Consider the following 24,041-nt stretch of genomic DNA (forward strand, 5'->3'; position numbering starts at 1 on the left):
GACCCTAGCACACCTAGTCGTAGAAGCTTAGCTGGTTTTCTAGCGTTACATTACAATATATTATACCAGTGCTAGTAAAATAATAGAAATTTGGGATGACTCAACATGGAAAAATTATGCCAGAAGATAGGGAAAAGCGAAAATATGTTCAACTGGTCGCCAAAAAGATTGGCAGCAAGTAATTTACACAGTTTTATAATGACCAGTACCATCAAATATTCCAGATGCTGATTAAAAAGCAAGGAGAAAAACTGTATTACATTTTGAGTAAGATACCATGCCAAACAAGTAATGAATCCCACGGAAAAGCTCCGAAACCGCAGATTTATATAGTAATGGGAAGAAATCGCAGTGAATCAAAGCTGATATGGTAATAAATTCAAAATTCTGGAGCATAAACGAAATAGCAAAGATTCCTAGACCGTCCCTGTTTAACCCTGTTACATTATTATTATGGACAAATGCGAAAAAGAATACAGTATTGGCGATGAGATTAGTCCTAGAAAAACCCATCAACTTTACACAGAACTCACATGGGCAACAATTACAACACAGTCACCCCATCACCACCTTCCTCTTAAAAAAACCATTTTTTTTACAAGACTCGGATCTTACAAGTAAAAAAAAAAGGAACAACTCGTTCAAAATCAAGAAAACCATTAAACTAGTATCACTAATAGTTATGATGTATGATCAACAAATAACCTTGTTTTTTAAGTTCATAATCAGATAGAAGTTTGATCTTCGTCGAAAAATATCTGTTGACAGATGTTGTCAATATAACTTCGATAAATTAACACGGCAAAATGTACAATGGTCACCCAAATAACATTTGCGGGAAGATATCAATATCCGAAGAAATTTCAAGAAAACCAATAACTTTCTGGAATGACCCTGAAAAAAAAGAAAAACTATACTTTCCAATAGGTGTTTTTGTCATACTTCTTTTTCTTTCTTTTTTTCTGTACCGGAAAATAAATAAAGCGCCGAAACGGAAAGATTTTCGACTCGTTGCGGACTCAGCGGATGGCGGCGAGTCGGGATCGGAGCAAGAAAACGCTGAGTTCCTGGCCGGGGCACTCGTCGGGGTTGATGAGGTGGAAGGACTCGGAGTCAGCGTTGCCGACGACGTGTTCGAAGTTGGCGCGCATGTACATGAGTTCCTCGGAGGTGTCGGAGGAGAAGCCGGAGGGAATGACGCCGGCGCCGACGGAGACGCACTGCATGGTGCGGAGGATAGAGCGGACGCGGTCTCCGGCGCGTCGGCGCGCGGCGAAGCCTGTCTTCTTGCCGTTGCAGAAGGCTGTCCAGAGGGGGACGGAGCGGAGGGGACACGTGGCGGCGTCGGAGCACTCCAGCGCGATGCGCACGAGGCCGTTGCGCATTTCGCGTACGAGGTGGTCAGTGGAGAGTGGCAGCTCGAGGAGGAGCGAGGGCTTGGCGGAAAGCCGGTCGTGCTGCACGCAGAACCACACGTGCCCGCGGCGGTTCCCGAAGATGGTGCCGATCACCATCGACTTTGAGGGACGGGGCGGGGCAGCCGAGGTGGCGGTAGAGGAGGACGTTGACGACGCCGGGGAGGAGGGGCGGTTCTTGGTCTGCATATGGTGGTCGGCGAAAGGGACGGTGGGTTGCTGCTTGGAAGAGAAGAAACACGGAAGAAAGAATCGACGGAGGGTATCGATAGCCATGGTGGTGGGCGGTGGTGAGAAGGAAGTGATAGTAAAGTGTGTGTTTCTTGAAGAACGGGTGTTGGGGTTGTGGAAGGTCGAACTGAAGGGTAGGATCATGTGAGTGCATGCTTGTACGGTCCGTGCATGTCTCCATTTATATTATGATAATAACTCTCACTATTATTCTTCTTCTCTAATTGCTGTCAGTTTAACCCTTCCTCTAATGTAAGGTCGCTTTACATGTTTAAATTACTTTTTTCTTTCTGTCCTTTAGTTTATTTATTAGTCTTATACTTCTCCATACTTAGAGGCCTTAGGGATGAATCAATACATCATGCGTTATGTTACGAACAGGTATATTATGGAAAAAACGGTGATACTCAGCTCCTACATCGATGTTTAATATGTTGAGAGTAAAAATAAATTTCTACAAACTTGTGAACAAAGTTAGCGATCTTTTCTAACTGATATAAACTGTAACCAATTGATACGAGTGTAGCATTATCAATTGTTAGCTGGCTTGAAGGGATAGGAAGAAGATGCATGAGACCAGTTGAACAACGCCCAATGAAAATGTGGAGGCAGATTGCTGAACAAATAGTGGAGGATCTCCATGAGCTTAGTTGAATACTGAGTTACAAGAAGACTAAAAATGTTCTTTTATAGGAAGGTATGCAAAAGCAAAATTAAATCATAAAATACAAACATCTCTCAGTATTGATGGGGTTTTTGAAATGAGACTGAGTTATACATAATTGAAGTTCAATCCATACATCTCCTTACATTTATCCGGAGGTAATTGCCAATTTGACAATTTCACAACAAGCTTTTAAGTTTTTTTGTCTTGATAATGTCTTAATCATCATATCAGCACTCTTGTCAACAACACTACGAACTTTATCCAATTTCAGCAATTTAGCATTCAAAGCATCGTTAGCAAAATTAGTTTGTGAAAGTCTAAATTGTTCTCAAACACTGCATTTAGAGCACTTCATTGTGCAGGTAACGACAAGAAAAGAACTAAACGTACAAGTTCAACCCTCCAAGAACAACAATAGTGTAATAATAATACTCAAGCTTATTCTTATTCAAGTCACTACTATGCAACCAAGGTGTTCTAAGAAGTTCGTCCCAACAGGAAAATGGTTAGAGAGAAGGCAAAGCACAAAGTGTGAATGATAAAACCAAGGAACCAACTAACATTAGTCTCAATGTACAGAGGCAATAATAGCAACCAAAAGGTCTACTGTGAACCTATACATAGCAAAGATATTGCCACAACTAGAGATGTTAATTTGACCCATGACTAAGGGGTCAATCCAAACCCATCCTTGAATAACCTTTTTAGAGGTTGTTATGGTAAAGGTTAAGATAGGCTTGGACGCACGATAAGACTTTAATTAACTTTTGAAAACATTACTTTCAGCCAGAGTTAAAGTTCGAATCGAGTTGTTACAGGTCGAAGGTCGAGAAGGAGTGACTTAGGTCAAGGTCAAGACAAACTGTCTCGAGTCAAAATTTGAGATGGATCGTTCCATACCAAAGGTTGAGAAGGATCTTCAGAAAGAAGGTTGAGACGGGTCGAGCCAAGCCAAAGGTTAAGACGTGTCAACTCAAGTCGAAATCAGATCGGACTGACTAGGGTTGTAGTCGTGACGGGTAGGCCTAGGCTGAAGGTTAAGACGGATGGGCTCGGTCCGAAAGTGGAGATGGGTTGGTCCTAGCCAAAATTCGATATAGCCTGCCCTGAGCCAAAGGTCGAGATAGCCTTCCTTGGGCTTGGTCCAAAAGTGGAGATGGACTGTTCATGGCCAAAAGTCAATATGGCCTGCCTTGGACCAAAGGTCAAGATGGCCTTCCTTGGGCCCGAAGGTTTAGACAAGTCAACTCCAGGTCAAAGGTTGAGATGGCTTGCCTTGTGTCGAAGTTTGAAATGGCATGTCTCGGATTGAAGCTCGAAATATGTCGCCTAGGGTTGAAAGTTGAGACATATTCGTGCAAGTTGAAGATCAAAATTTACTGGTCCAAGCTGAAGGTCGAGACAGACTAGGTCGAGTTGAATGTCGACATTGGTTGGTCTGACCCTAAAGTCATAACAAGTCGATCTGAGTTGAAGATCGAGACATGTCCCGAGAAAAAGGTGGAGGCGCTAATAAGATATTTTAAAAAGTTAATATTTTGTCATGTTTAAAAAAAATGCCCATGAGGTGACCCTGTGTCACGGGGCTTTTGTGGACATTTTAGTCTTGTGGACTTTTTTAGTTCCAACCCATGTAGGTTAGAGTCATGTCCTGTGAGATTGACCAAATTGACTGGTCTAGGCACGACATGGGTACAAAGACCTCAACACATATATGTAGTATTTCAAAAAACAAATCTATATATTAAATCATTATGAATTGTTTAATATAACATCAATATTTATATAGTCAAAATCGTCTATAAACAAAGTTAGTCAAATATAATAATCTAAATGTATTGTCACTTAATACAAAATTGAATCCAATTCATCTATCTAATATAAAAAAGTGAAAAGCAATGATAGCATAATATTTATTTCTTGTTCTATAATCATAATAGAAACTCATTTAATTACTTTATAAGTTTGTCTTTTTAGAAAATCATTTTGTTTATCCTTATTAAAGTTGTATTTGAGTTATGTAAAAATTATGTCAAAAGAAAAATCCAGACACTTCATGGTTGCATGTCCTACAATTGTCATACGCGTCTTTTGGTGTTTTGTACATGTCGAATACCCCGGAACACATCATTTGTGAGGCATGAACAAGCTTTATAAAAGAGCTACGTGAACAAAAGGTACCACCAATTGCAGAAGCTCTCTAACGGAGCTTTCCCTTCCTCAGTTTTGGTATGAAATTGATGAGCTCCAAAGGCAATGTTGCAGTGTCTTGGACCTCGAGAGCCTACTGCAGTCAATCCAAGACCCAAATAGAGAATAGCAAGGTGTGTGCTTGTGGGTTGTATACAATCAGAACGACTAGAAACATGAATATTATGCCCTGTCATGTTATCATTGATTAGAAGTTATATTGTAGTACAGCACATAACAGAAATTAAAACTGCTTCTATATATGCAAATAAATATCCTGATTCATGAGCTATGCTCTATTTATGTACATACTTTGGCTTAAATTTCAAAGCACGATAACAATAACAATAGCTTCAAGTAATTAAGATCATGGAGTCTGGTTTTTTGGTAAGAACTCACCGGTGTGTAACAAGAAGTAACAACAGAATATAAAAGTAAAATGCATTTTCTTAAACCAGATCCTGCAACGTAGCCAGATCGATTTTTTTACTTGCCATCATCTGTGTGATTTATAAGGGAGAAAACACTACAAAAAAACTAATATCACCTTTACCAATTTGAACTGAACCAGTTTCTTTTTCTAAATTAACACGTTCCCTTTTAGCATAGAAACAAATGACCTGCCATTAACAAAAGATTGGATTCCAATCGCAAACAAATCAATTTTCATCAATCTGATAACAGCTAATTTTCATTTATCTGATAAGACTAATTAAATAAAATACACATAATAATTGTTTAAAAAAAATGAAACTAACAAGTTTGATATAAACCAAAATAAGTAAAACGGAAGCTAAGCTGTTAGAACATGTTATATATTGACCATGGTGTTTTTACGTTTCCAGATTTTGTCATAGCCTGTTAGAAGAATTTCTAAGAGCTTCTCCAATGGAAAATGATCTATTTTCAATAGAGAAACAAATGACTATCCCATAAAATATGCAGATCTTGACCAGGGAGAAGTGCTATCAACACACTTTTTCTAACACGCACTCTACCATTTGTTGCCGAAATAATGTAAGAGAATACAGAAGTAACAAATGGCATGCCTCTAAATTATTGCCTAGTAACATTTATCCCAGAGAGAAAATCTTTCTATCAAACCATGCAACCTTAACCAAGTAGCACAAATCTGCTAATTCCACACATCATATACTGATGGCTAGAAAATCACATCTACATGACTAGAATACAGATCAGGAAAAAGGAGTTATTGCACTCCACTCCATCTAGCCCAATCAACAAATTGCATGCCACCATACACATTGTTGGCAAAACGCACGCCAACAGTGAAAGCCAGAGCAACTGGGGGAACCTGCTTTGCCATTGGTGACGCTTCAACCAACCGTTCTAGTCCATTGACAATCTGGTATCGCGTGTTGGAAGAAACAGCAAGAAACACACCTACAATGGAGGTTCAGGGAGCAAGGAAATGTGTTACAACGAGGAACAAATTACAATAAGCTGAGTTAAGATGAAGTAATGACCAAATGTCAGGAAATGTGTTACAACCAGGAACAAAATACAATAAGCTGAGTTAAGATGAAGTAATGACCAAATGTCAAAATAACAGTAAATCAGAAAACATCAAATGAAGCTTGAGAAATGTTGAGAATCCACATCATACATTTGAACCAATATCAAATGGTACAAAGGTTTCTACACCCTTTTTAGCTACAAACTGATAGCATGCAACATTTGCATATTTGACATGCCACGTTTTGGGTTCAATGGTGTAACAATCATATACAAATATTGTGATGGGTCCTTTTACCTTTTTCTTTAATGATAGGAGGGGCTACAGGAATGGGGAGAGAAGTTACATTGAGGTTGAAAGAAAACAATACAAGTTTTCTTTTGGACAGAACCACAAATCATAAATTAGTTTCCAGTACTTTTCTCACTTGTTCCCAATAACTGACTAAAAAATAACAAATGTTGAAGGCAAAGAGATAATCTCTCTAGGCCTATTTGAGAAACTTGTCCATTAGCACTCTAGGAAATGAACATAAGAAAGTAAAATGGAATGAGCCCTTTTCTTTAAGTTAAAAGCAACTTATAATACTTATATGAGAATTTATATAAAAATTCAGAAGTTAATTTTAGCTTATGAAAGAAATTCAATGTATTTTATCTTCATATTTTCTTTTCTTAGAAGTGTTTAGGAAAAATCTTATCCAAACAGGACCTTCATCCTTTAATGATATAAATAAAGGGCATAATATTTGACCTCGTAACTATATTCATAAATTAATAAGTAATAATTAAAATTTTGAGAAGACTTTCCTAATAATTAAATGAAGACAAAGATTGTTGTCTTCCAGTTGTACGGAAGAGATGAACTACAGATTTTAAACAAAGAACATCTTACCCCAAAGAGCAGCACTCTTTATAAGTGGTGGCACAGGTATATCCTCTTCTGATTTCTTTATGCTCCTGGTATGCAGCAAGAACAAGTGAGAAATTAATTGCTCAGAATAATAAAGATTCATTCATACAGTTTAATGTAAACTATCATCCGGTATGAACACTGGTTCTTAATTAGATATAACTTTGGTACATTATCAACAGAAACGGTTCTATATCAGTAAACCATGTAGTGCCACCTCTTTAAAAGTGTGCACATAAAACATTTTATGTTATACTAAGTGAGAGACCTAGGTTTTACAATGTTGTACCTTGCACACTGTTGTGAATTAACAGAACAAACTCAAACCTTTGAGAAGACAAAGTAAGCACTATGCGGAAGCAAAATAATAAGAGTACGCTCATTTATAACCCGAAAAATCTCAGTGCTTTAGTTAATATCCAGTCATAATTTTATCTATTAACAGAATCGTCATTGTATTAGATGATCCACAAGGCCAATTACAAATATATGATTATAAGAGCCAACAAATTTTCTCTTAACTTGTTTGCTATGAGTGAAGGGATCAGGGTGTTGGAACAAGACATGTTACATTGTGCATACAAAAAAGCAAATCATGTAAAACAAACTCTAGGGTAGAAACTCGTACCTCTTTGCAGTCATGATCATATTTGCAATGCCTTGGCCTATAATACCACATCCAAATCCAACAGCTCCATACATTATACCCTAGAATTCAAAATGAAAGTTAAAAAATAACTGCACAACAGAAACTTCCCACATTGGTTGAAAAATGAAATGATTTCAGTCATTACCTTGTAGAAGTATGTTCCAAGTCTCTGCTGCACAGAAAACCTACATCCTGGCCTTTCTGCTTCAAATACACTGCATACAGTGAGAAAAATAGAAACTTAGGCGAAAGCTTCTTCATACTCCACAGACACAAAGCAAGTAAGACCTAAGTATTGTTAATTGTATATTGTTATTTATGGATAAACCTTACTTCCATGCCTTTTTTAGATGAACAACTATTACTTATATATACACATAAGATATAAAAACATTGACATAAGAAAACAATGCCATGTTAATGGTATGATGACAAACCTGCTAGGCAAGGCTGCATAAGCCTTCTGCATTCTACCAAGGAATCCACTAGATATTGATGGTTTCCCTATTCGAGCGTAGGGCGCCAACATACCTACCAAAGCAACATTAACAACTAAACCAACGAGAAGATCTGCAAGATACAACTCAAATTCGGCCCAAAAGTCTTTGCCTCTCTTTTGAACTTCAGCAAAAGTAGCACAACATGTATCAATGACAATCTGCATACCATGTAAGATAAAAAGTTACATAAATATAAATACATTGAAAACTTCCAACTATGTCAGCATTACATGAATATGAATTGTTTTCACTTATAGCTTATACCATATAAGGGCTGCAGTCATCAGCACAATTTTTTTAAAATATATAGATACCTTGTTACATAGGAAACTATTTTAGTACCATAGTTGCCAATGGTGAATACTTACTGTCATATGTTACATAGAGCACTCAGATGGTTGGATAAGTCAACACACTGCAGTTCTGCCATTAAATAATACGAAAAGTAAACATTAGGATTACTACAAAACAAGACCAACCAACCTCTGTGCCAATTTTGAAAAGAAACGCTGGATCAGCTAACATTCGATTTCGAAGCATAGAGCATGATTTCATGAAAAATCCTAAAGGCCAAAAGGACCCCTGCAATTAAAACAGTAAACATAACAGTATTAAAGTCTAAGGTAATGCTAATCTTGTTTTACACGAGTTTGCGCTCATAAACCATTACAGAATCACAACTTAGAAAGAATAGGGGAAAATGTATAGACATTTAGAAACTGTACCTGCAGGTCCAAATATCTAAGTAGAAGCACCTTACGAATTCCCACACTCTTAGCAGCCTCTATCATGTCTGAAGGAAGGGTGGCTCCACGAGCCTGTGCCTCTCTCATTACTTCATCATATCTCAGTATTGGCCCAAATTCCTCCTCTTCATTGTCATGACTGTCATCATCACCACCATCGCCACCTCCACCACTCCCATCCCCCTCTCCACCACTTCCAAAGCTTCCATTCCCACCACTGCTATCTACTACAACTCCATTATCATCATTTCTATCAATTTTTGAGTCTGACTCATTTTCTCGAGTCACATGCTCCTTACTCAGGAGACCATCACCTCCCCCTTCGGAAAATCCTATCGAAGTCACAGTAGATTGCGATTCAGCTGAGGGCTGCGACATACTCATTACAAGAAACGGCTTTTTCTTTTGCGTAGCCACACATGGTCTACCACACTTGTTCCCACATAGAACTTGAAATGCAGCCTTATTCAACACACCCTTGAAACTCAACCTAATCAAATTTGACTCCTGATTTCCCAAATTCCCGAAAAGGGCTTGTTGCCTCACATTGGCAACACCGGCCACGGAAAAATTTGAAAAAGAACCCGCCATTATCCTAAAAAACTGAACTTTCACTCACCACGATAATACCCAGAAAAGTCGACTGATTTTTTTTTTTCTTCCTGCTGATTAAACAATCAGAAGGAAACCAAACAGGCCATTCCCCAAATCTGCAGGACAAACAGAACCCAACAAACCAGTCACCAAGCCAAACTCAAGCATGCATGCATCAGGGAATGTAGAGAAAAATGAAAATCAACAAGGGCAGCACTCAAGCAATGAAATTTTTGAAAAGAAAATAGGAAAGTTCACTCAAAATGACTAAGAAAATAAAGAAAAAGTACAAGATTAAAAGAAAACATAACAGAATGGTAAGAAATCTACCTTGTTGAGAAGAAGATGAATGGTAGGAAGTTAGGGAAAAACTGGAAGTGAATAGATGCGGCGAAGTGAGGGTAACTGTGTAAGTACTTTTGGCTTCAGTGTTTTTCCCTACTTTGTTTTGTTGAAGTTGGAGTTATATACACATGCATATACAAGGATTGGTCTTATAGCTGCAATAATTCACGGCACAAATGCAAGTGGGGTACCACCTATTGTAAGCGTGGGTCGAACGAGATATTTATTTAGTAGTGTTTGACTGCAAAATTCTTATTAGTCATATTCATGTTCGATATGTCTTCTGCACGGACATTAAAACATCAAATAGTTTTTGTTTGGTCGAATTAATGAAAAAGATCATTAGCCTAATAAAATAGGGTAATGCAGTCAGTTAGAAAGTTCATAATTGGATTGGATTTACTTACTACAAGTAAGTGAGTTAGTTGGTCCAATTTACTAAATTTTAAAAACATAAAAAACAATATAAATGCTAAACAATTTTAAATTAAATAGAAAAACTTTCAATGCTTAATAATTAATGCAAATTCACTTTAAATATTATATGCATATCAGATTGAAATTTTAAAATAAATTAAATATCCAAACCTTTCAAAAGATTTAGAACAATGATACTGTATAATTTGTATTACTTTTTTATATTTTATAAATTGGGAAATTATCATCGACCTCGTTTAAATCCATTTAACTTTTACGAGTTAAATTTATTTTGGTTCACATGAAGATTTCAGTTTTGTTTACCCAATTAACCTGAGGTCTGTTATAAGTTTAACTTGAGCCTATAAGATGGGAAATTTCTTTTTCTTTTTTACTTTATAAGTACGAAAATTCGATTTTTATTTTTAAAAGATATTATTAAATTTTGTAATCTGAAAGGCTTTTTACTTTTAAATTACATAATTCAAAAATATTTTGTTTATGAAATTTAATTTTTTTGATGCAATTTATTTTTTTTTACTTTTAAATTATATAATTTTGTTTACAAAAATAAATTCGGAATTATAAGATTTGAGATCCTGAAAATTATAATAATTGAAAAGTAAATAAATGAGGTTAAATAGATATTTTAAGTAAAAGATAAAATAGTTTGCTAATTATATAATTTAAAAGTTTTGGTTAATAATTATTTAATTAAAAAAATATTAAATATTATTAGGTATTATTAATATTATGAAATATTCTTAGATACTGTTAAATATTAATAACTGATAATGAAATATTTAAAAGATTATGATAGGAGATAGATATAATGATTTGTTAATTTAAAATATTTATGTTATTTTCTAAGTATGATAAAAGATTTAATGAATAATTATTAAGAAGATATTAAATTAATTTCCTAATAAATAAAACAGTTATAAAAGGGAGTCTAAATTAGATTTTATGAATATAATAATATATATGAACCATTTCTCTAATTAATATTCTTTTAGGAGATAATTGAATTTTTGGGTTGAGGGTTTTATTATAAATAGTTGAGTTGAGAAAGTGGTAAGAACTCAAATTTATAATTTTTCAATGATTTAGAGTATGAAACTTAAGGAGAACTATGAATATTTTTTAAGCATTTTTTGAGAGGAACTTGTATAAAGAGGATTAGAATTCAAAGTAAAGATTAAAAGGTTTTAGTTTCAAATGTTGGATAGTCGAGTGAGGAAAGCTAACTAGTCATTTATGTGATTGGTGTTGAAAATGTGATTTTGAGCTATTTTTTATTATTAAAATATAGTTCCTTTTGAGTCAATGAAGGTGTGACTGGTAAAGTACAGTTATGTGAACATGTATTTTAGTTTTAATTTATGATTAAGTAGTGTTGATTTTGTTGTTCATGATGTTTAAAAGAGTTTTATGTGAACTACATGGAGATTTTAAAGTTTTAATGATTAATTTGGCGTATTGGACTTTAGCAATGTATTACTTGGAAATTGAGAAAGATAATGCTTTTAACAAAGGAGTGGGTTTTGTTGGGTGGTTTCAACTTGTTGTTTATTAATTTGTGATTATAAAAGAAAACTATTGATATTTTATGAGTTGCATGAGTGCTTAGGTGCATAGTTTAAAAGGGGGATTTTGTGAAAACACATCTATTTTGTTTGTTTCTACAAATATGTGATTGTGATATTTTGTTTCACCATAATAGAGGAAGTTATAAGACTCTTGCATGAGTTTGAGTTGTTTCATCATAATTGGGGGAGTTGTAAGACTCTGGTGTGAGTTTGAGTTGTTTCATTTGGCAGGGAGGTTTTAGGACTTCGTGTGAGTTTGAGTTTGTTTCATTTTGATCGGGAAGACTATAATTCAGCGAAAGCGAGTTTTTTAGTGAAATATTTGGTTTATTTAGTTGTTTTTGTTTCTATCATCCATAATTTTGGGATTTTTGTTAAAAATTATTAGTTGGAAACTCGTTTCATTTTCTAAGTTAGAAATAAGATGTGTGAAAGTGATCAGGGAAAAACTCTAACCAGGAAAGACAAGGTTTTTAAACTTGTCCATTGTGATTCATCTCTCTTTCCCATAAGTCTATTTGGTAAACTTTCACGTGGTTTACTTTTAATGAGGAAAATGATTCTTGGAAAGTTATATTTTCAAATATTTTGAGATTTTAAATACTTTGTGACATTACTTACGTTTATGTTTGTGGTTATGATTTCCACTTTCAATGATTGTATTTTTATATGCAAGCAATGATCGTATAAGTGTTGAAGAAGATGCACAACAATAAAAGACTAGAGTTGGGGCAAGTAATATGATTGTCACTTAGTATGGATGACAATCCTAAATAGTTATGGAGAGAGATAATAATGAGTAATATTATTTTTAGTCTTAGCTCGAGGGAAAAGGATAACACAATAGACACAAAAAATAAAAAATAATTGTTAATAAGAGTATTTTTTTAAATAAACTTATTTTTTGCTTTCAATTTTAGTTATTTTTATAGAAAATAAAGTGTTTATGATAATGTAAAATATAAGTTTAAATGTAATAACTCTTACTTTTTCAAATTTATATATACATTATTTTTATAAATAAAAAGTTATTCCAAATACAGCATATTACAATTTTTACAGCTGCTTCTCATTTAAGATTTCAAATATTTTAGGGTTAATTATGTTTTTTGTCCCTCAAGTATGGATAATTTTTGGTTTTAGTCCCCCACGTAACGTTTGCTCATATTCAGTCCTCCACGTTTTAAATGTAATGGAATTGGTCCTCAATTTTAAACTCCGTTAATTTTAATTGACATGTGTCTAACGGATGGCCACGTAAGGATCTCGTTTTCAGCTGAGAGGAATTTTTTTGCATGTTTTAGTTACTCATTAATAAGGCACATGTCATTAATGTGATTAAAACAACTTAGCTGAGGTTTTTGTTAGCATTAAAATGTCATTAACTTCACTAAAACAACTTAGCTGCTGAGTGGGGGTTATGTTAGAAAGTGATTAAGCTGTTATCATTTGTAAAAAATCTCAACTGAGGAGATTTGGAAGAACCCTAGGCACGACGAAGAAGACAGTCCGTAATCAAAGCATTTTCAATTTCTTTGGAAGAAGCAAGCTTTGAACGACGAAGAAGGTGGTGGTAACTGCTCGCATTTGGTGGACGAAGAAGTGAGGTTAGTCGTTTATGCATTTTGAATTTCTTTGGTTGAATGTTCACTTTTCTCTTCACCGTTTATGTGGTTGAATGTTGGATTGGGTTGGTTTGTGATGCGATTTCAAATATAGGGCTGGAAATGGGGTTCGCGGTTGTTGTAACATCCCTGGCTACCCCTCCTCGGGCCCCAGAGGCTGTCAGGTTACTACAGCCCAATGCACCCCAACCCCTCACCCTTCTCCGTCCATTCATACTGGGTGGGTTGTTGCCAGTGGGAATCGAACCCCCAACCTGACCTTTAACACCTCTGGCTCACCAGCAGATGCTACCTTATCCGTCCATTAATGCTGGTTCATTTGTGACTAATGAAGAAGTTGGACAACATGACATGAGTGATGAATATGATACTGATGAGTTGGATTCAGATGTTGATAGTGAGGATGGTGTTCGTCGTGATGGGCCAAAATTTTCCAGATATAAGGCTGAAGATATGACAAAGGACTTCAAGTTCAAATTAGGAATGAAATTTTCGTCTTTGAAAGATTTCAAGCAAGCATTAATGGAGCATAGTGTTTTAAATGGTAAAGAAGTTCAATTTGTAAAAAATGATCAGAAGAGAGTCAGGGCTGTATGTAAAAAAAAATGTGGTTTCTTAATGATGGCTAGCAAGGTTGGTGGTAGGGAAACTTTTCAGATAAAGACATTGGTTGGGCGTCATAGATGTGGCAGGGTATTTGGGAACAAAAATGCTAATTGTGATTGGATAGCACAAGTGTTAATAGACAAGTTTATGAATGTGGGTGTAATGACAGTGAGTCAAATTATTGAGGAGATCAAGAAGACATATAGTGTCGGTATAACCCCTTGGAGGGCTGTAAAAGCTAAGCAAATAGCAATGGACTGTTTGGTTGGGGATGGACAAAAACAGTACAGTCGCTTACATGATTATGTAGCTGAATTGGTTAGAGTAAAGGCTGGAACATTCAAAATTAAGATCAATCAGCCTCAACCAAGTATGCCACCAAGGTTTGGTTGTTTCTACATGTGCTTAGACGGCTGTAAGACTGGGTTTTTGGCTGGGTGCAGGCCCTTTATAGGGGTTGATGGATGCCACTTGAAAACAACTTATGGTGGTCAACTTTTGGTTGCAGTGGGCAGGGACCCTAATGATCAATACTTTCCACTTGCATTTGCTGTTGTAGAAAACGAATGTAAGGAGACATGGAGGTGGTTTCTTTCACTACTGCTAGAAGATATTGGGGACATTGAAAACCATCGTTGGGTTTTCATCTCAGATCAACAAAAGGTAAACAACTTACTTGCATTCAATTTATATAGTATTCATTCAGACTATATTCTAACACACAACAATTAACTTTTGCAGGGACTTATGGCAATATTTGATGAAATTTTGAATGGGGTGGAGCACTGTTTCTGCTTGAGGCATCTTTATAGTAATTTCAAGAAGAAATTTGGTGGTGGGATAGTTATCAGAGATCTTATGATGGGGGCAGCAAAGTCAACATTCTACGCAGGTTGGGAAAAAAAATGGGTGAGTTAAGAAACATTAACCCTGAAGCATATAACTGTTTAATTGGCAAACCTAGAAGTTCATGGTGTAAGCATGCATTCAACATATATCCTAGATGTGATGTTTTAATGAATAACTTGTTTGAGTCATTCAATAGTGCAATCTTATTGGCTAGGGATAAACCAATCATTAGTATGATGGAATAGATTAGGTCATACACAATGAGTAGATTTGCAACACTAAGAGAAAAATTAAATGCATATCCTGGTAATGTTATGCCTAAGCCACAGAAAAGGCTTGATAGGGAAGTGGAGAAAAATGGCAATTGGCTTCCAGTGTGGGCAGGGGGTGCAAAGTTTGAAGTAACACAAGGGTTCACCATGGAGAAGTTTGTGGTAGATCTGAGTAACCATAGTTGCACGTGTTATTTTTGGGATTTGATAGGCATACCTTGTAGACATGTTGTAGCAGCAATTAATTATAAGGTGGAAAACCCTGAAGCTTATGTGCATCCATATTACAAAAGAGCTGCATATGAGGCATGCTATAGCCCAGAAATAACCCCAATCAATGGACAACAATTGTGGCCTAAAAGCAATAAACCTGAACTACTCCCACCAATTTATAAAACACCACCTGGGAGACCCAAAAAACTGAGAAGAAGGGAAGCTGATGAACATGTCAGTCATTCCAAGCTGTCAAAGAAAAATCTTATCATGAAGTGCAGCAGGTGTAAGCAGATGGGACACAACATTAGGAGCTGTAGAAAGGGAATCAGGCACAGAAAGGTAAGAACACAAACTGGACCTCTGATTCAATTTTTTTTTTCATTCAAACAAACAAAATCTGGAGCTGTAATACATACCCAATTCACAGGCACAATCACAAGGAACTCCAAGTGTTAGTGCACCTAGCAGCGCTGCAGGACCATCTACCCAAAGCTGCAGTAGTAGAAGATCCAGACTGAGGGTTGCTGCAAACATGAACCAGGGAGAAAGACCACCAACAACCCAAACCAGAAGCATGGCTGCACAAGTGATAGGGTCTCAAGCAAGTACTGCAACCTCTGAACCCACGTGAAATAAAAGGAGGAATCAAACTGTTTTTGTTGCTTTTAATGGTGGACCACTTTTTTGTAGCAGTGGGCATTGTCATAGTGGACAACTTTTTGGATTAAAGCAATAGTTTAACTTATTGTATTCAGATGTATGGACCACATGTCTAGTGTCCAATACTTTATTCAATGTAGTAAAACTTATTGTATTCAGATTTATGGACCACATGTCTGGTGTCCATTAAAACTTGTGTATGGATTACTTGTGTTTTGTGATAATGCAGTAAAACTTTGTGTATGGATTACTTGTGTTTTGTGATAATGCAGTAAAACTTCGTGTATGGATTACTTTGATGAAATCAATTAAATGTATATCCTGTTTACATCAAAGGAAACCTTACAGGATAAAAGTCACAGCAAATAACCACTGTTATTTAACAATGAATTAAATTACAACAGACTTGTTAAGTAAAAATTATCTCATAATTTACAGCACAGTTGTTAAGTAAAAATTATCTCATAAATTACACCAGACTTGTTTCTACGCATGAACTTCTCAGTTTAAAACACCACCATGTAAAACACAATTGAACTTCTCATTTCATTCATTACTGCCATATTACAAATACAAAACACTTCCCCACCAGAAGTTACCTCAAACATACTTAACCATTAAAGTTCCATACATAACTAATCACTGCTAAATAGTAGTTACTAAAAAACTAGTTGCAATTGAACTTGAACAACAACATAAAAACAAAGACAATTGTTAATGTCCACGACAAAAGGAAAAAAACTTGCAGGAATCTCCCAAACTTTTTCTCTTCTTGCAATTTGGCCTTCAATTTCTCATTTTTCTTTATCAACTCCAATATAACTTTCTCCTTCTCCAAACACACTTCATCTTCTTCAGTTCGTGTTCTACCACTGTCTTGAAAGTCCGTTGCGTTCCCTTCATATTTAGAATCCTCTTCATTAAACCATTCAAAGAAATTGCAATGAGAATTGGACTGCATAAATAAAACAAAACCATTAAGACATCAAACGAAATCAAGTTCGCCCAATAAATAACAAATTTGTCACTTACAACCCAGTTTCTACATCTCCAAAATAATCTCCCCTTGTTCTTCATAGTCGTTGCCTTTAGGAGCAGTAATCTTTCCCCACACCCACACAGTTTGGATGTCATATCCTACAATGACGAACAGGTCTGCGAAATTTTCGAACCACTACTCCTCTGCGTACAATGAATCCCTCTGCTCCCACTTTTCATCACCCTACAACGATGTTCAAACTTCAATTTTGGCTGCCAATGAATTCAATACTATATCCCCCCAAACCAACACGAACTGCTCCAATTTTAGGGTTTCAGAAAGACCCCAAATTTCTCTTTTAAAACGGTCTTAAAATATCAAGACCACGTGTTGTTCATCAATTCCTCTCAGCTGAAAACGGGATCCTTACGTGGTCATCCGTTAGACATGTGTCAATTAAAATTAATGGAGTTTAAAATTGAGGACCAATCCCACTAGATTTAAAACGTGGAGGACTGAATATGAGCAAACGTTACGTGAGGGACTAAAACAAAAAATTACCCATACTTGAGGGACGAAAAACATAATTAACCAAATATTTTATTCTAATATTAATAAAATAACACATGTACTATCGAACCCAGGCTCAAACAAGTGTTTAATATTTTCATTTTATGATGAAAGTGATAAATAAGAAACAAGTTAAATTTTATCATACAAATAATCTTGTCTGGGTGGTGTAGTTGGTTATCACGCTAGTCTCACACACTAGAGGTCCCCGGTTCAAACCCGGGCTCAGACAAATTTTTTTATTTTTATTTTATGATAAAATAGCTTAATAACAAAGAACTTAGAAAATGCGTTACGTGAGCTGTGTTGTCTGAGTGGTGTTTATGTTAGTCTCTTTCTCTAGAGGTCTCTTGCTCGAGCCCGTTCGCAGACAATTACTTTTATATAATATTTTCATTTTGTGACCAAATCCAAGAAGGAAGACAAGTCAGAAATAAAATCGCAAGCTTCATTTCCCCTTTCTTTACTCCTTTGCACTTTCCTTCCCCTTCCTTTCGTCCTCCATTCAATTCCTTGCTCACTTCCTTTTTCAACAAACTTTTCTTCGTCGATCAGAGAAAGTGTGTGAGAGAGAATAATGGATTGGGGAAACGTCACCGCTGAGGATCTCATCGACGCTCTCCGCGAGGTCGATTGGTCGGCGCCGCCGCGCCCGCTGTCGGAATTCTTCTCGCGATTTACCGTTCCCAGATCTTCCTCCAAATGGAACAGCCGCCTGAAATGCAATCTCTACTAGTACCGTCTCCTCTTCCCTAACCCTCTCAATTTCATCGTTACCTCCCAATAATTCATGCAATTTTCATAATTTTCATTTTCCTATTTTTTTTTTCTTTTCGATTAATTGGATGCTCAGGCCAACGAATTTCCTTTTCCTTTATGTTTTATTTTTCTGTTGCATGTTTTCTTTTTTTACGATCTTTCCTTGTTTTGGCCTTGTTTAATGGTTTTACGGAATTATTATATTCTGTTCTTAAGGTTCCGTGATGAATTTCGAGTTACTAGGATGTGATGATTAATCATAGGATAGTGTTTTGTAAATTTGGAGATGACTTGTTATTGACGTATTGTGGTTTGGATTATTAGAGTAGAGGTATTATGGGGCTGGGAAATGATAATGATGGTTGTGTTTTTGTTTGCTGCAGCTACCGGACCAACTACTTCCTTTTGATTGTGTCTGTTCTCAGTAAGTGGGCTTCATGGATACTGTTTATTGAAATTATGATATTTGGAGATGGATTCTCATTATTAGCATTTTGAATTGTAGTTTTGGGTTTTCTTCGGAGGCCGCTTGCCATTGTAGCGGCACTTCTTACTGCACTCAGCATTGCTTTTCTGAATGACAGGTAAGCAGTGTAAATGGCTATCTTTATCTATTGTTGTAGATGATTGGTTTTGTAGTTTATTTGATTTTTCAAACATTTTGGTAAGGGTGGTGCTATTTAGGGGGCAGGTTTTATATGACTTTAGAGCTTAATGCATTTGATGCCATTCAAAAAACAAATTAATCTGAAGACTTTCAATTTATATTTTTCCCTTTTGGCACACTGTTAATGAGAGCCTCCAATAGCACGCTAACAGTTTACTACTATATTGAATCATCCCATTTAGTTCTAGGCTGATATGATACAGATGCCATATTTTGTGGGTGGTTGTTGTGTTAAGGAAATTCTGAGCTGCCTTTGGTAGAATATTGAATTATATTCTTTGCAGTGTTCATAGTGTTTCTTTATGCAGCATCATACTTATTAGAAGCATGGTGTAAACCGGTAAAGTTTACATATGGGTTTATTTCTAGATGATATAGCTTGACTTTTATTGCACTCCCAGTATCCATAAGAAATCCTGTCACAAAGCTAAGGCGACATGAATTGCGTGATAGTTGTACTTCTAGCTTTCGTTAAGGTTCTTTCATCCCATGATTGTAATAGCGGGTTAGTGACTTTCTTTGGGAGGCACATTGGATTTTCTTTCCCTTTTTGTGACATGAGCAGACAAATGAATAGGTCTTATTCTGCAGGATGGGAAAGGTAGGTAGGTATGGTAGGAAAGCAAGAGCTTTTGATCAAATTTCAATTTTAGTGTATGTTCTGGGTCTACTCGAGACAATCGTGTTAGTATCTTTGTTCTCAACTTGGATATAAAGAAAAAGTTATGTTCTCTAACACTGCACTAATCTTGTATTTAGAGAGGGAGAATAGCAATGCAAAATTATTTTTGAGGCTGTGATATTTTCATGGTTACCAAAAAGAGAAGGAAAAAAGCTCCAAGGGGTTATAACTTATAACACAGCTGTTGAGTACAAGGAGCTACCTAATAGTTGAGTTTGATTTTAGATATTTTATTATACTCAGATGATGGGATATTAGCCAACTATTTAATATTTACCTTTGGATAATTTGTAAAATATTTTAAAAATTTTCAGCACCAGTATTATGTTATGGAAGTGCTTCCCATCAATGTAATCGGTGTTTTTTTGCAGCTTTGCAGGTACCTTTAGTGAGAAGGTAACAAGAACAGTAAGGCAATTTTCACCACATTTAGCTGCCAAAATGAGACCTCCTCTCACGTAAGCATATTTGGTTGTTGTCTCTTTTTATTTTATAAGTTTATGCATGTTTATCAATTATTTGAATTCCAGGCCTGTTATCCGTGGACGTCCTTCAGCCAAGAGAGCAATTTATATATGTGGTCGACCACGTTGGGTGTTTGTCTTGATATTTTCTTCTGGTAAATGAAGTCTTTGAAATGAGGATTCTTTCAATCATTAGTAATGTAGGATGTGCTATCTATTCTTACTATCAGTATGATATTTTTGACTCTAATGATTCTTACCCAATTTTTGTGCAGCGAGTTTCCTCCTTTGGTTTATTTCTGCTGGTCTCCTGACTGTTTTATGGGCTCTTGCTATTGGTCTTCTTGGTACATTTCATACTGAGAATTTTCAATCCTTTTTGCGATTGTGAAATTTGCTTGAGTTTATTTCTTTTGCTATTTTCAGCTACCATTCTACATGCAAGCTTTAGAACACCGAACTTGAAAGCTCGACTAAACACATTCCGCGAAGAATTCCGCGCAGTATGGCGCAATTACAGTGAACTGTAGCTTACATAAAATTTGTTGGTCTTTGATGTAAGTGCTTTCTGCCTTAGCATTTGTCCATATTAATATGTTTAATGATTTTATGTTTATGTAAAATACAACTGTACATTGAAGTGATTGAGAAATAGATCTGTATATTATAGGTGTTAGGTTGAAAGTGTAGCTTCTTAAGCCGCATATTTTTTATTATCACATGATCTAAGACATTATGAGTAATCTTCATTCTCAATGAATGTGTATGTACTATCAAAAGATAGGTCTAAAAAACACGATACATATGGGAAGTTAAAGGTTGGTCTTGTGATAGACCTGTAAGTAATGCTTATAGTAATGCGATCCAGAGGAATAATTAGGGGAATAATTCCCACAAGACATTATGCAAATGGTTATGCAACCAGGCATGCCCAGGGATGGCAACGGGTCGAGTCGGGCACGGATAGTATGATACCCGTATCCGACCCGCTAAAAAAAAATCCGCCCGTTTACCCGCCGGGTATCCGCTTAAAAAATATCCGTGGATATTTTTAAAATCCGTGGGTACTCGTGGATACCCGATACCCGCAAATATTTAAAAATATATGTATTTTATAAATTTTTTAATATAAAATTATAAAAATAAAATATAAATTAAATTATAATTATAATTATAATTATAATTAAATTTGACATAATAAAATATACTGTTACTTCTAATTTTAATTAAATTTAACTTAATAAAATATAAATTAAATTTTAATTTTAATTTTTTGCGGGTAACGGGTACCCGCAGGTACGGATAGTATGATACCCGTAGCCGACCCGTTTATAACCGGGTATTAAAATACCCGTTACCTGCTACTCGCGGATAATAAATACCCGTGGGTAGTAACTATCCGTCGCGGATTTTATCTGCGGATATCTATGGGCATGGGTATTTTTGCCGTCCCTAGGCATGCCGTTGAGTTAGTAGGGGGATGAGTTGCATGAGAGAGATGAGAAAATAACAGAGCGACTGGCGAGGTGGTATGGGGAAGGCTTTGGAGATCATAAGCTAGGAAAGATTTAAGATAGTGAGAGGACTGAGCCTATTGTAGAGCCGGAGAGGTTCTAGGGTGTGCATTACAGAGTCTCCTTTCTTTTTCTTTGCATTCTTAGTATTTTTGAGATGCAGTTGAGCTCCCAGTTATTTCTTATTAAGATTGTTGAATATATAGGGATGTTCTTAACCATTAATGTAATGGTTTTACTTCTGTATCTTTAATTTTACATATTATTATTTATTTTGTACATCTTCAAAGGCTTGTAAAACAAGCTTTCTTTACTTCATAAAATTAAGAACAGTGTCTGAACTGGACATGAACTCCTTTTGTTGGCACATATGACGATTCAATTTGCTGTCCCTATATATGTAGAGATGTTTACTTTTAGTGCGTCAGTGAAATGATCTCCTTTTAGCTTCTATTGATGAAAATGTGTCAGATGTGGTCTTTGTCTTCCACAGAAAATTCTTTCTTTTTGGCTCCTTGATATGAAAATAGTAACCACACGTGACATGTTTACATAAATGAGAGACCGAAAGGTTTATTTTCAGGACTGAAGAAAACGAACATTGTTATATTTGAAGGGACTAACAACGTATTTGATCTTTAAATATCTTCTCTCTCTGTCTGATGCTACTATCACTTTTCTTCCACTAATGCCTAGGTCTATTTAGACGAACTTCTCTTTAAGCTCTCTTCTAGAAAGGAAAAATAAGAAAAAAAAAATTGAATTAGCTTCTCCATTAGCTAAAACTAGTTTATACATAAGCTAATTTTTGGAAGTTCTCTCAGTTTCTTTTTTTGATCATTTATTTTAAGTTTGTGCTAATCTACGGAGAAGTCAAATTCATATTTTTCTTATTTCCCCCGTAGAAGGTTTTGTGGAGAACCTGGCCTAAAGAGATCCTTGGTATATTAGAGGCATTGAAATTAAACAAGTAATAAACTACTTATGATCCCCAGAGATATGTACACTCAAGTTGTACTCAATGATCTGATTGGCTAATCTTTGGTATTTCATTTCAATTCTTCTATTGTCTTTATCTTATGTCCAGTCGCTAAGAAGTTTTTTCCCCCTTATTGGTGACTGAAACAGGGGTCAGATGTCATGAATATGATATGACACTTGGCTTACTATTCTGATAATGTGTAACCTTGGGGAATTTTATATTTCTTTTGGCTATTAAGATTTCTTCGGCTTAAGGCTTAAGAAATTTATCCATTTACTGATTTAGAACCATGTTCCTCTTTCCTTCAAATGCCTTGCCCCTTTCGCAGTGTCTGTTTTTGTAGTTAGTATAATTGTGATGTCTTCTATTGTGATGCTTATTTTTTGAAATAGCAACATATTTGCATGTTATATAGTGTTTTGTAACGTTGACACTGATTGGCGAACTGATGTGACATAAATGCTGTAGGTGTTGCTGCTTTATGAAGTATTTTCCTTTAATTGAAATGGCACATTCTATAGGAAGTTGCGAACCATTGGAACTACCAGCAGATTGTAAATTTTCAGGAATCTTGTTTTTGTAAAGTACACTGTTTACGTTGTTTATTATGTCTAGAGGAAGCATTGGATTATTGATACATGCTGTAACCTAGAGAATATCATCATTCTAGTTGTCAAAATTCTTAATTGCTCTAGACATTGGTGACATAAGATACGTCAAGTTCTTTTATGTTTCTTTTATTTTGATATTGCTGTGATTCTGATTAAGGTAGCAAAAATGGTTGCTTGCATTTACGATGCTTGCTTCTGAAGCACGTTATTTTAGTGCGTAGTGGATGAGTAGAACTTCAGTTCTTGCATCACATATATTGACTTTGTTTTGCCTAATTTAGTTTTGCATGCTGTTACCTTATTTTCTTAGTTGCATACACAAGCTCACCTAGGGTCAGGTGTTTCTAACCTCCCTTCAAATGAAAAAAAATAAAAAAACAAGTTATTAAAATTACTTTTATTCTTGGGACTTGAGTAATAGTACAAAGATAAGATGTTCTGATACTAAAATATATATATAAAGAAAAGGAATAAATTCAGGAATTTAAACAAAATTCTATAACTTTTTAGGAACTTATTTTAGTTTTTATAGCCTTAGAGATTAATATAATAAGGTGTAATTTAGAGTATTGATCATTTTACTTGCTCTTTTGTAAATCAGAAGGAAACATATGGGTGACACTTCCACTTTTCTATCACTCAATTTGGAACTTCATAAATTATTTTATTATATTATCCAATTTATATTTATTGTTATTATGTAAATAAATTATTAAAGGCCATTGTCAAGTAAAGATATCATCACTAAAATTTTTGTGGTTAAGGTTTCTGTTTCGAGAGTTAATATAGCCACCACACGATTCTTGCATATTCTTTGGAATTATTCCTATAGCTAAACTACCAGTCGTGGAAA

At 35.5% G+C, this 24,041-nt stretch overlaps 5 protein-coding genes and 1 non-coding gene across 6 annotated transcripts; 4 read left to right on the forward strand and 2 right to left on the reverse strand.

Moving 5' to 3' along the window:
- Positions 1–771: 771 nt before the first annotated feature.
- Positions 772–1,925, reverse strand: LOC114186057 (MIZU-KUSSEI-like protein (Protein of unknown function, DUF617)). Its single transcript, XM_028074058.2, has one exon. The coding sequence runs from the start codon at positions 1,788–1,790 to the stop codon at positions 1,020–1,022; it is 771 nt and encodes a 256-aa protein (XP_027929859.1). The 5' UTR covers positions 1,791–1,925; the 3' UTR covers positions 772–1,019.
- Positions 1,926–5,480: 3,555 nt separating this feature from the next.
- On the reverse strand, positions 5,481–9,906 carry LCD1 (reticulata-like protein, putative (DUF3411)). Its single transcript, XM_028074353.2, has 8 exons — positions 9,712–9,906; positions 8,767–9,497; positions 8,525–8,623; positions 7,979–8,199; positions 7,687–7,756; positions 7,521–7,600; positions 6,875–6,939; positions 5,481–5,907 (listed from the first exon to the last, which is right to left on the reverse strand). Exons 2-8 carry the CDS (start codon positions 9,376–9,378, stop codon positions 5,714–5,716), a joined length of 1,341 nt encoding a protein of 446 aa, XP_027930154.1. The 5' UTR covers positions 9,379–9,497; positions 9,712–9,906; the 3' UTR covers positions 5,481–5,713.
- A 3,736-nt stretch (positions 9,907–13,642) lies between these two features.
- Positions 13,643–14,881, forward strand: LOC146886079 (uncharacterized). The gene is made up of 2 exons (XM_085673293.1): positions 13,643–14,626; positions 14,705–14,881. The coding sequence occupies exons 1-2, from the start codon at positions 13,643–13,645 to the stop codon at positions 14,879–14,881; spliced, it is 1,161 nt and encodes a 386-aa protein (XP_085529419.1).
- A 245-nt stretch (positions 14,882–15,126) lies between these two features.
- On the forward strand, positions 15,127–15,931 carry LOC146886080 (uncharacterized). Its single transcript, XM_085673294.1, has 2 exons — positions 15,127–15,639; positions 15,728–15,931. The coding sequence occupies exons 1-2, from the start codon at positions 15,127–15,129 to the stop codon at positions 15,929–15,931; spliced, it is 717 nt and encodes a 238-aa protein (XP_085529420.1).
- A 1,736-nt stretch (positions 15,932–17,667) lies between these two features.
- Positions 17,668–17,741, forward strand: TRNAV-CAC (transfer RNA valine (anticodon CAC)). The gene has a single exon. It is a non-coding gene; the product is annotated as a tRNA-Val (tRNA).
- A 168-nt stretch (positions 17,742–17,909) lies between these two features.
- On the forward strand, positions 17,910–23,317 carry LOC114183225 (PRA1 family protein A1-like). Its single transcript, XM_028070159.2, has 8 exons — positions 17,910–18,244; positions 18,652–18,692; positions 18,774–18,852; positions 19,989–20,075; positions 20,148–20,236; positions 20,357–20,428; positions 20,508–20,638; positions 23,046–23,317. The coding sequence occupies exons 1-7, from the start codon at positions 18,087–18,089 to the stop codon at positions 20,609–20,611; spliced, it is 630 nt and encodes a 209-aa protein (XP_027925960.1). The 5' UTR covers positions 17,910–18,086; the 3' UTR covers positions 20,612–20,638; positions 23,046–23,317.
- Positions 23,318–24,041: the final 724 nt, after the last annotated feature.

This window comes from Vigna unguiculata, chromosome 5, assembly GCF_037176805.1.
Source record: "Vigna unguiculata cultivar grain cowpea cultivar isolate G323 ecotype 2 chromosome 5, ASM3717680v1, whole genome shotgun sequence".
In the NCBI taxonomy this organism is placed as follows: Eukaryota; Viridiplantae; Streptophyta; class Magnoliopsida; order Fabales; family Fabaceae; genus Vigna; species Vigna unguiculata.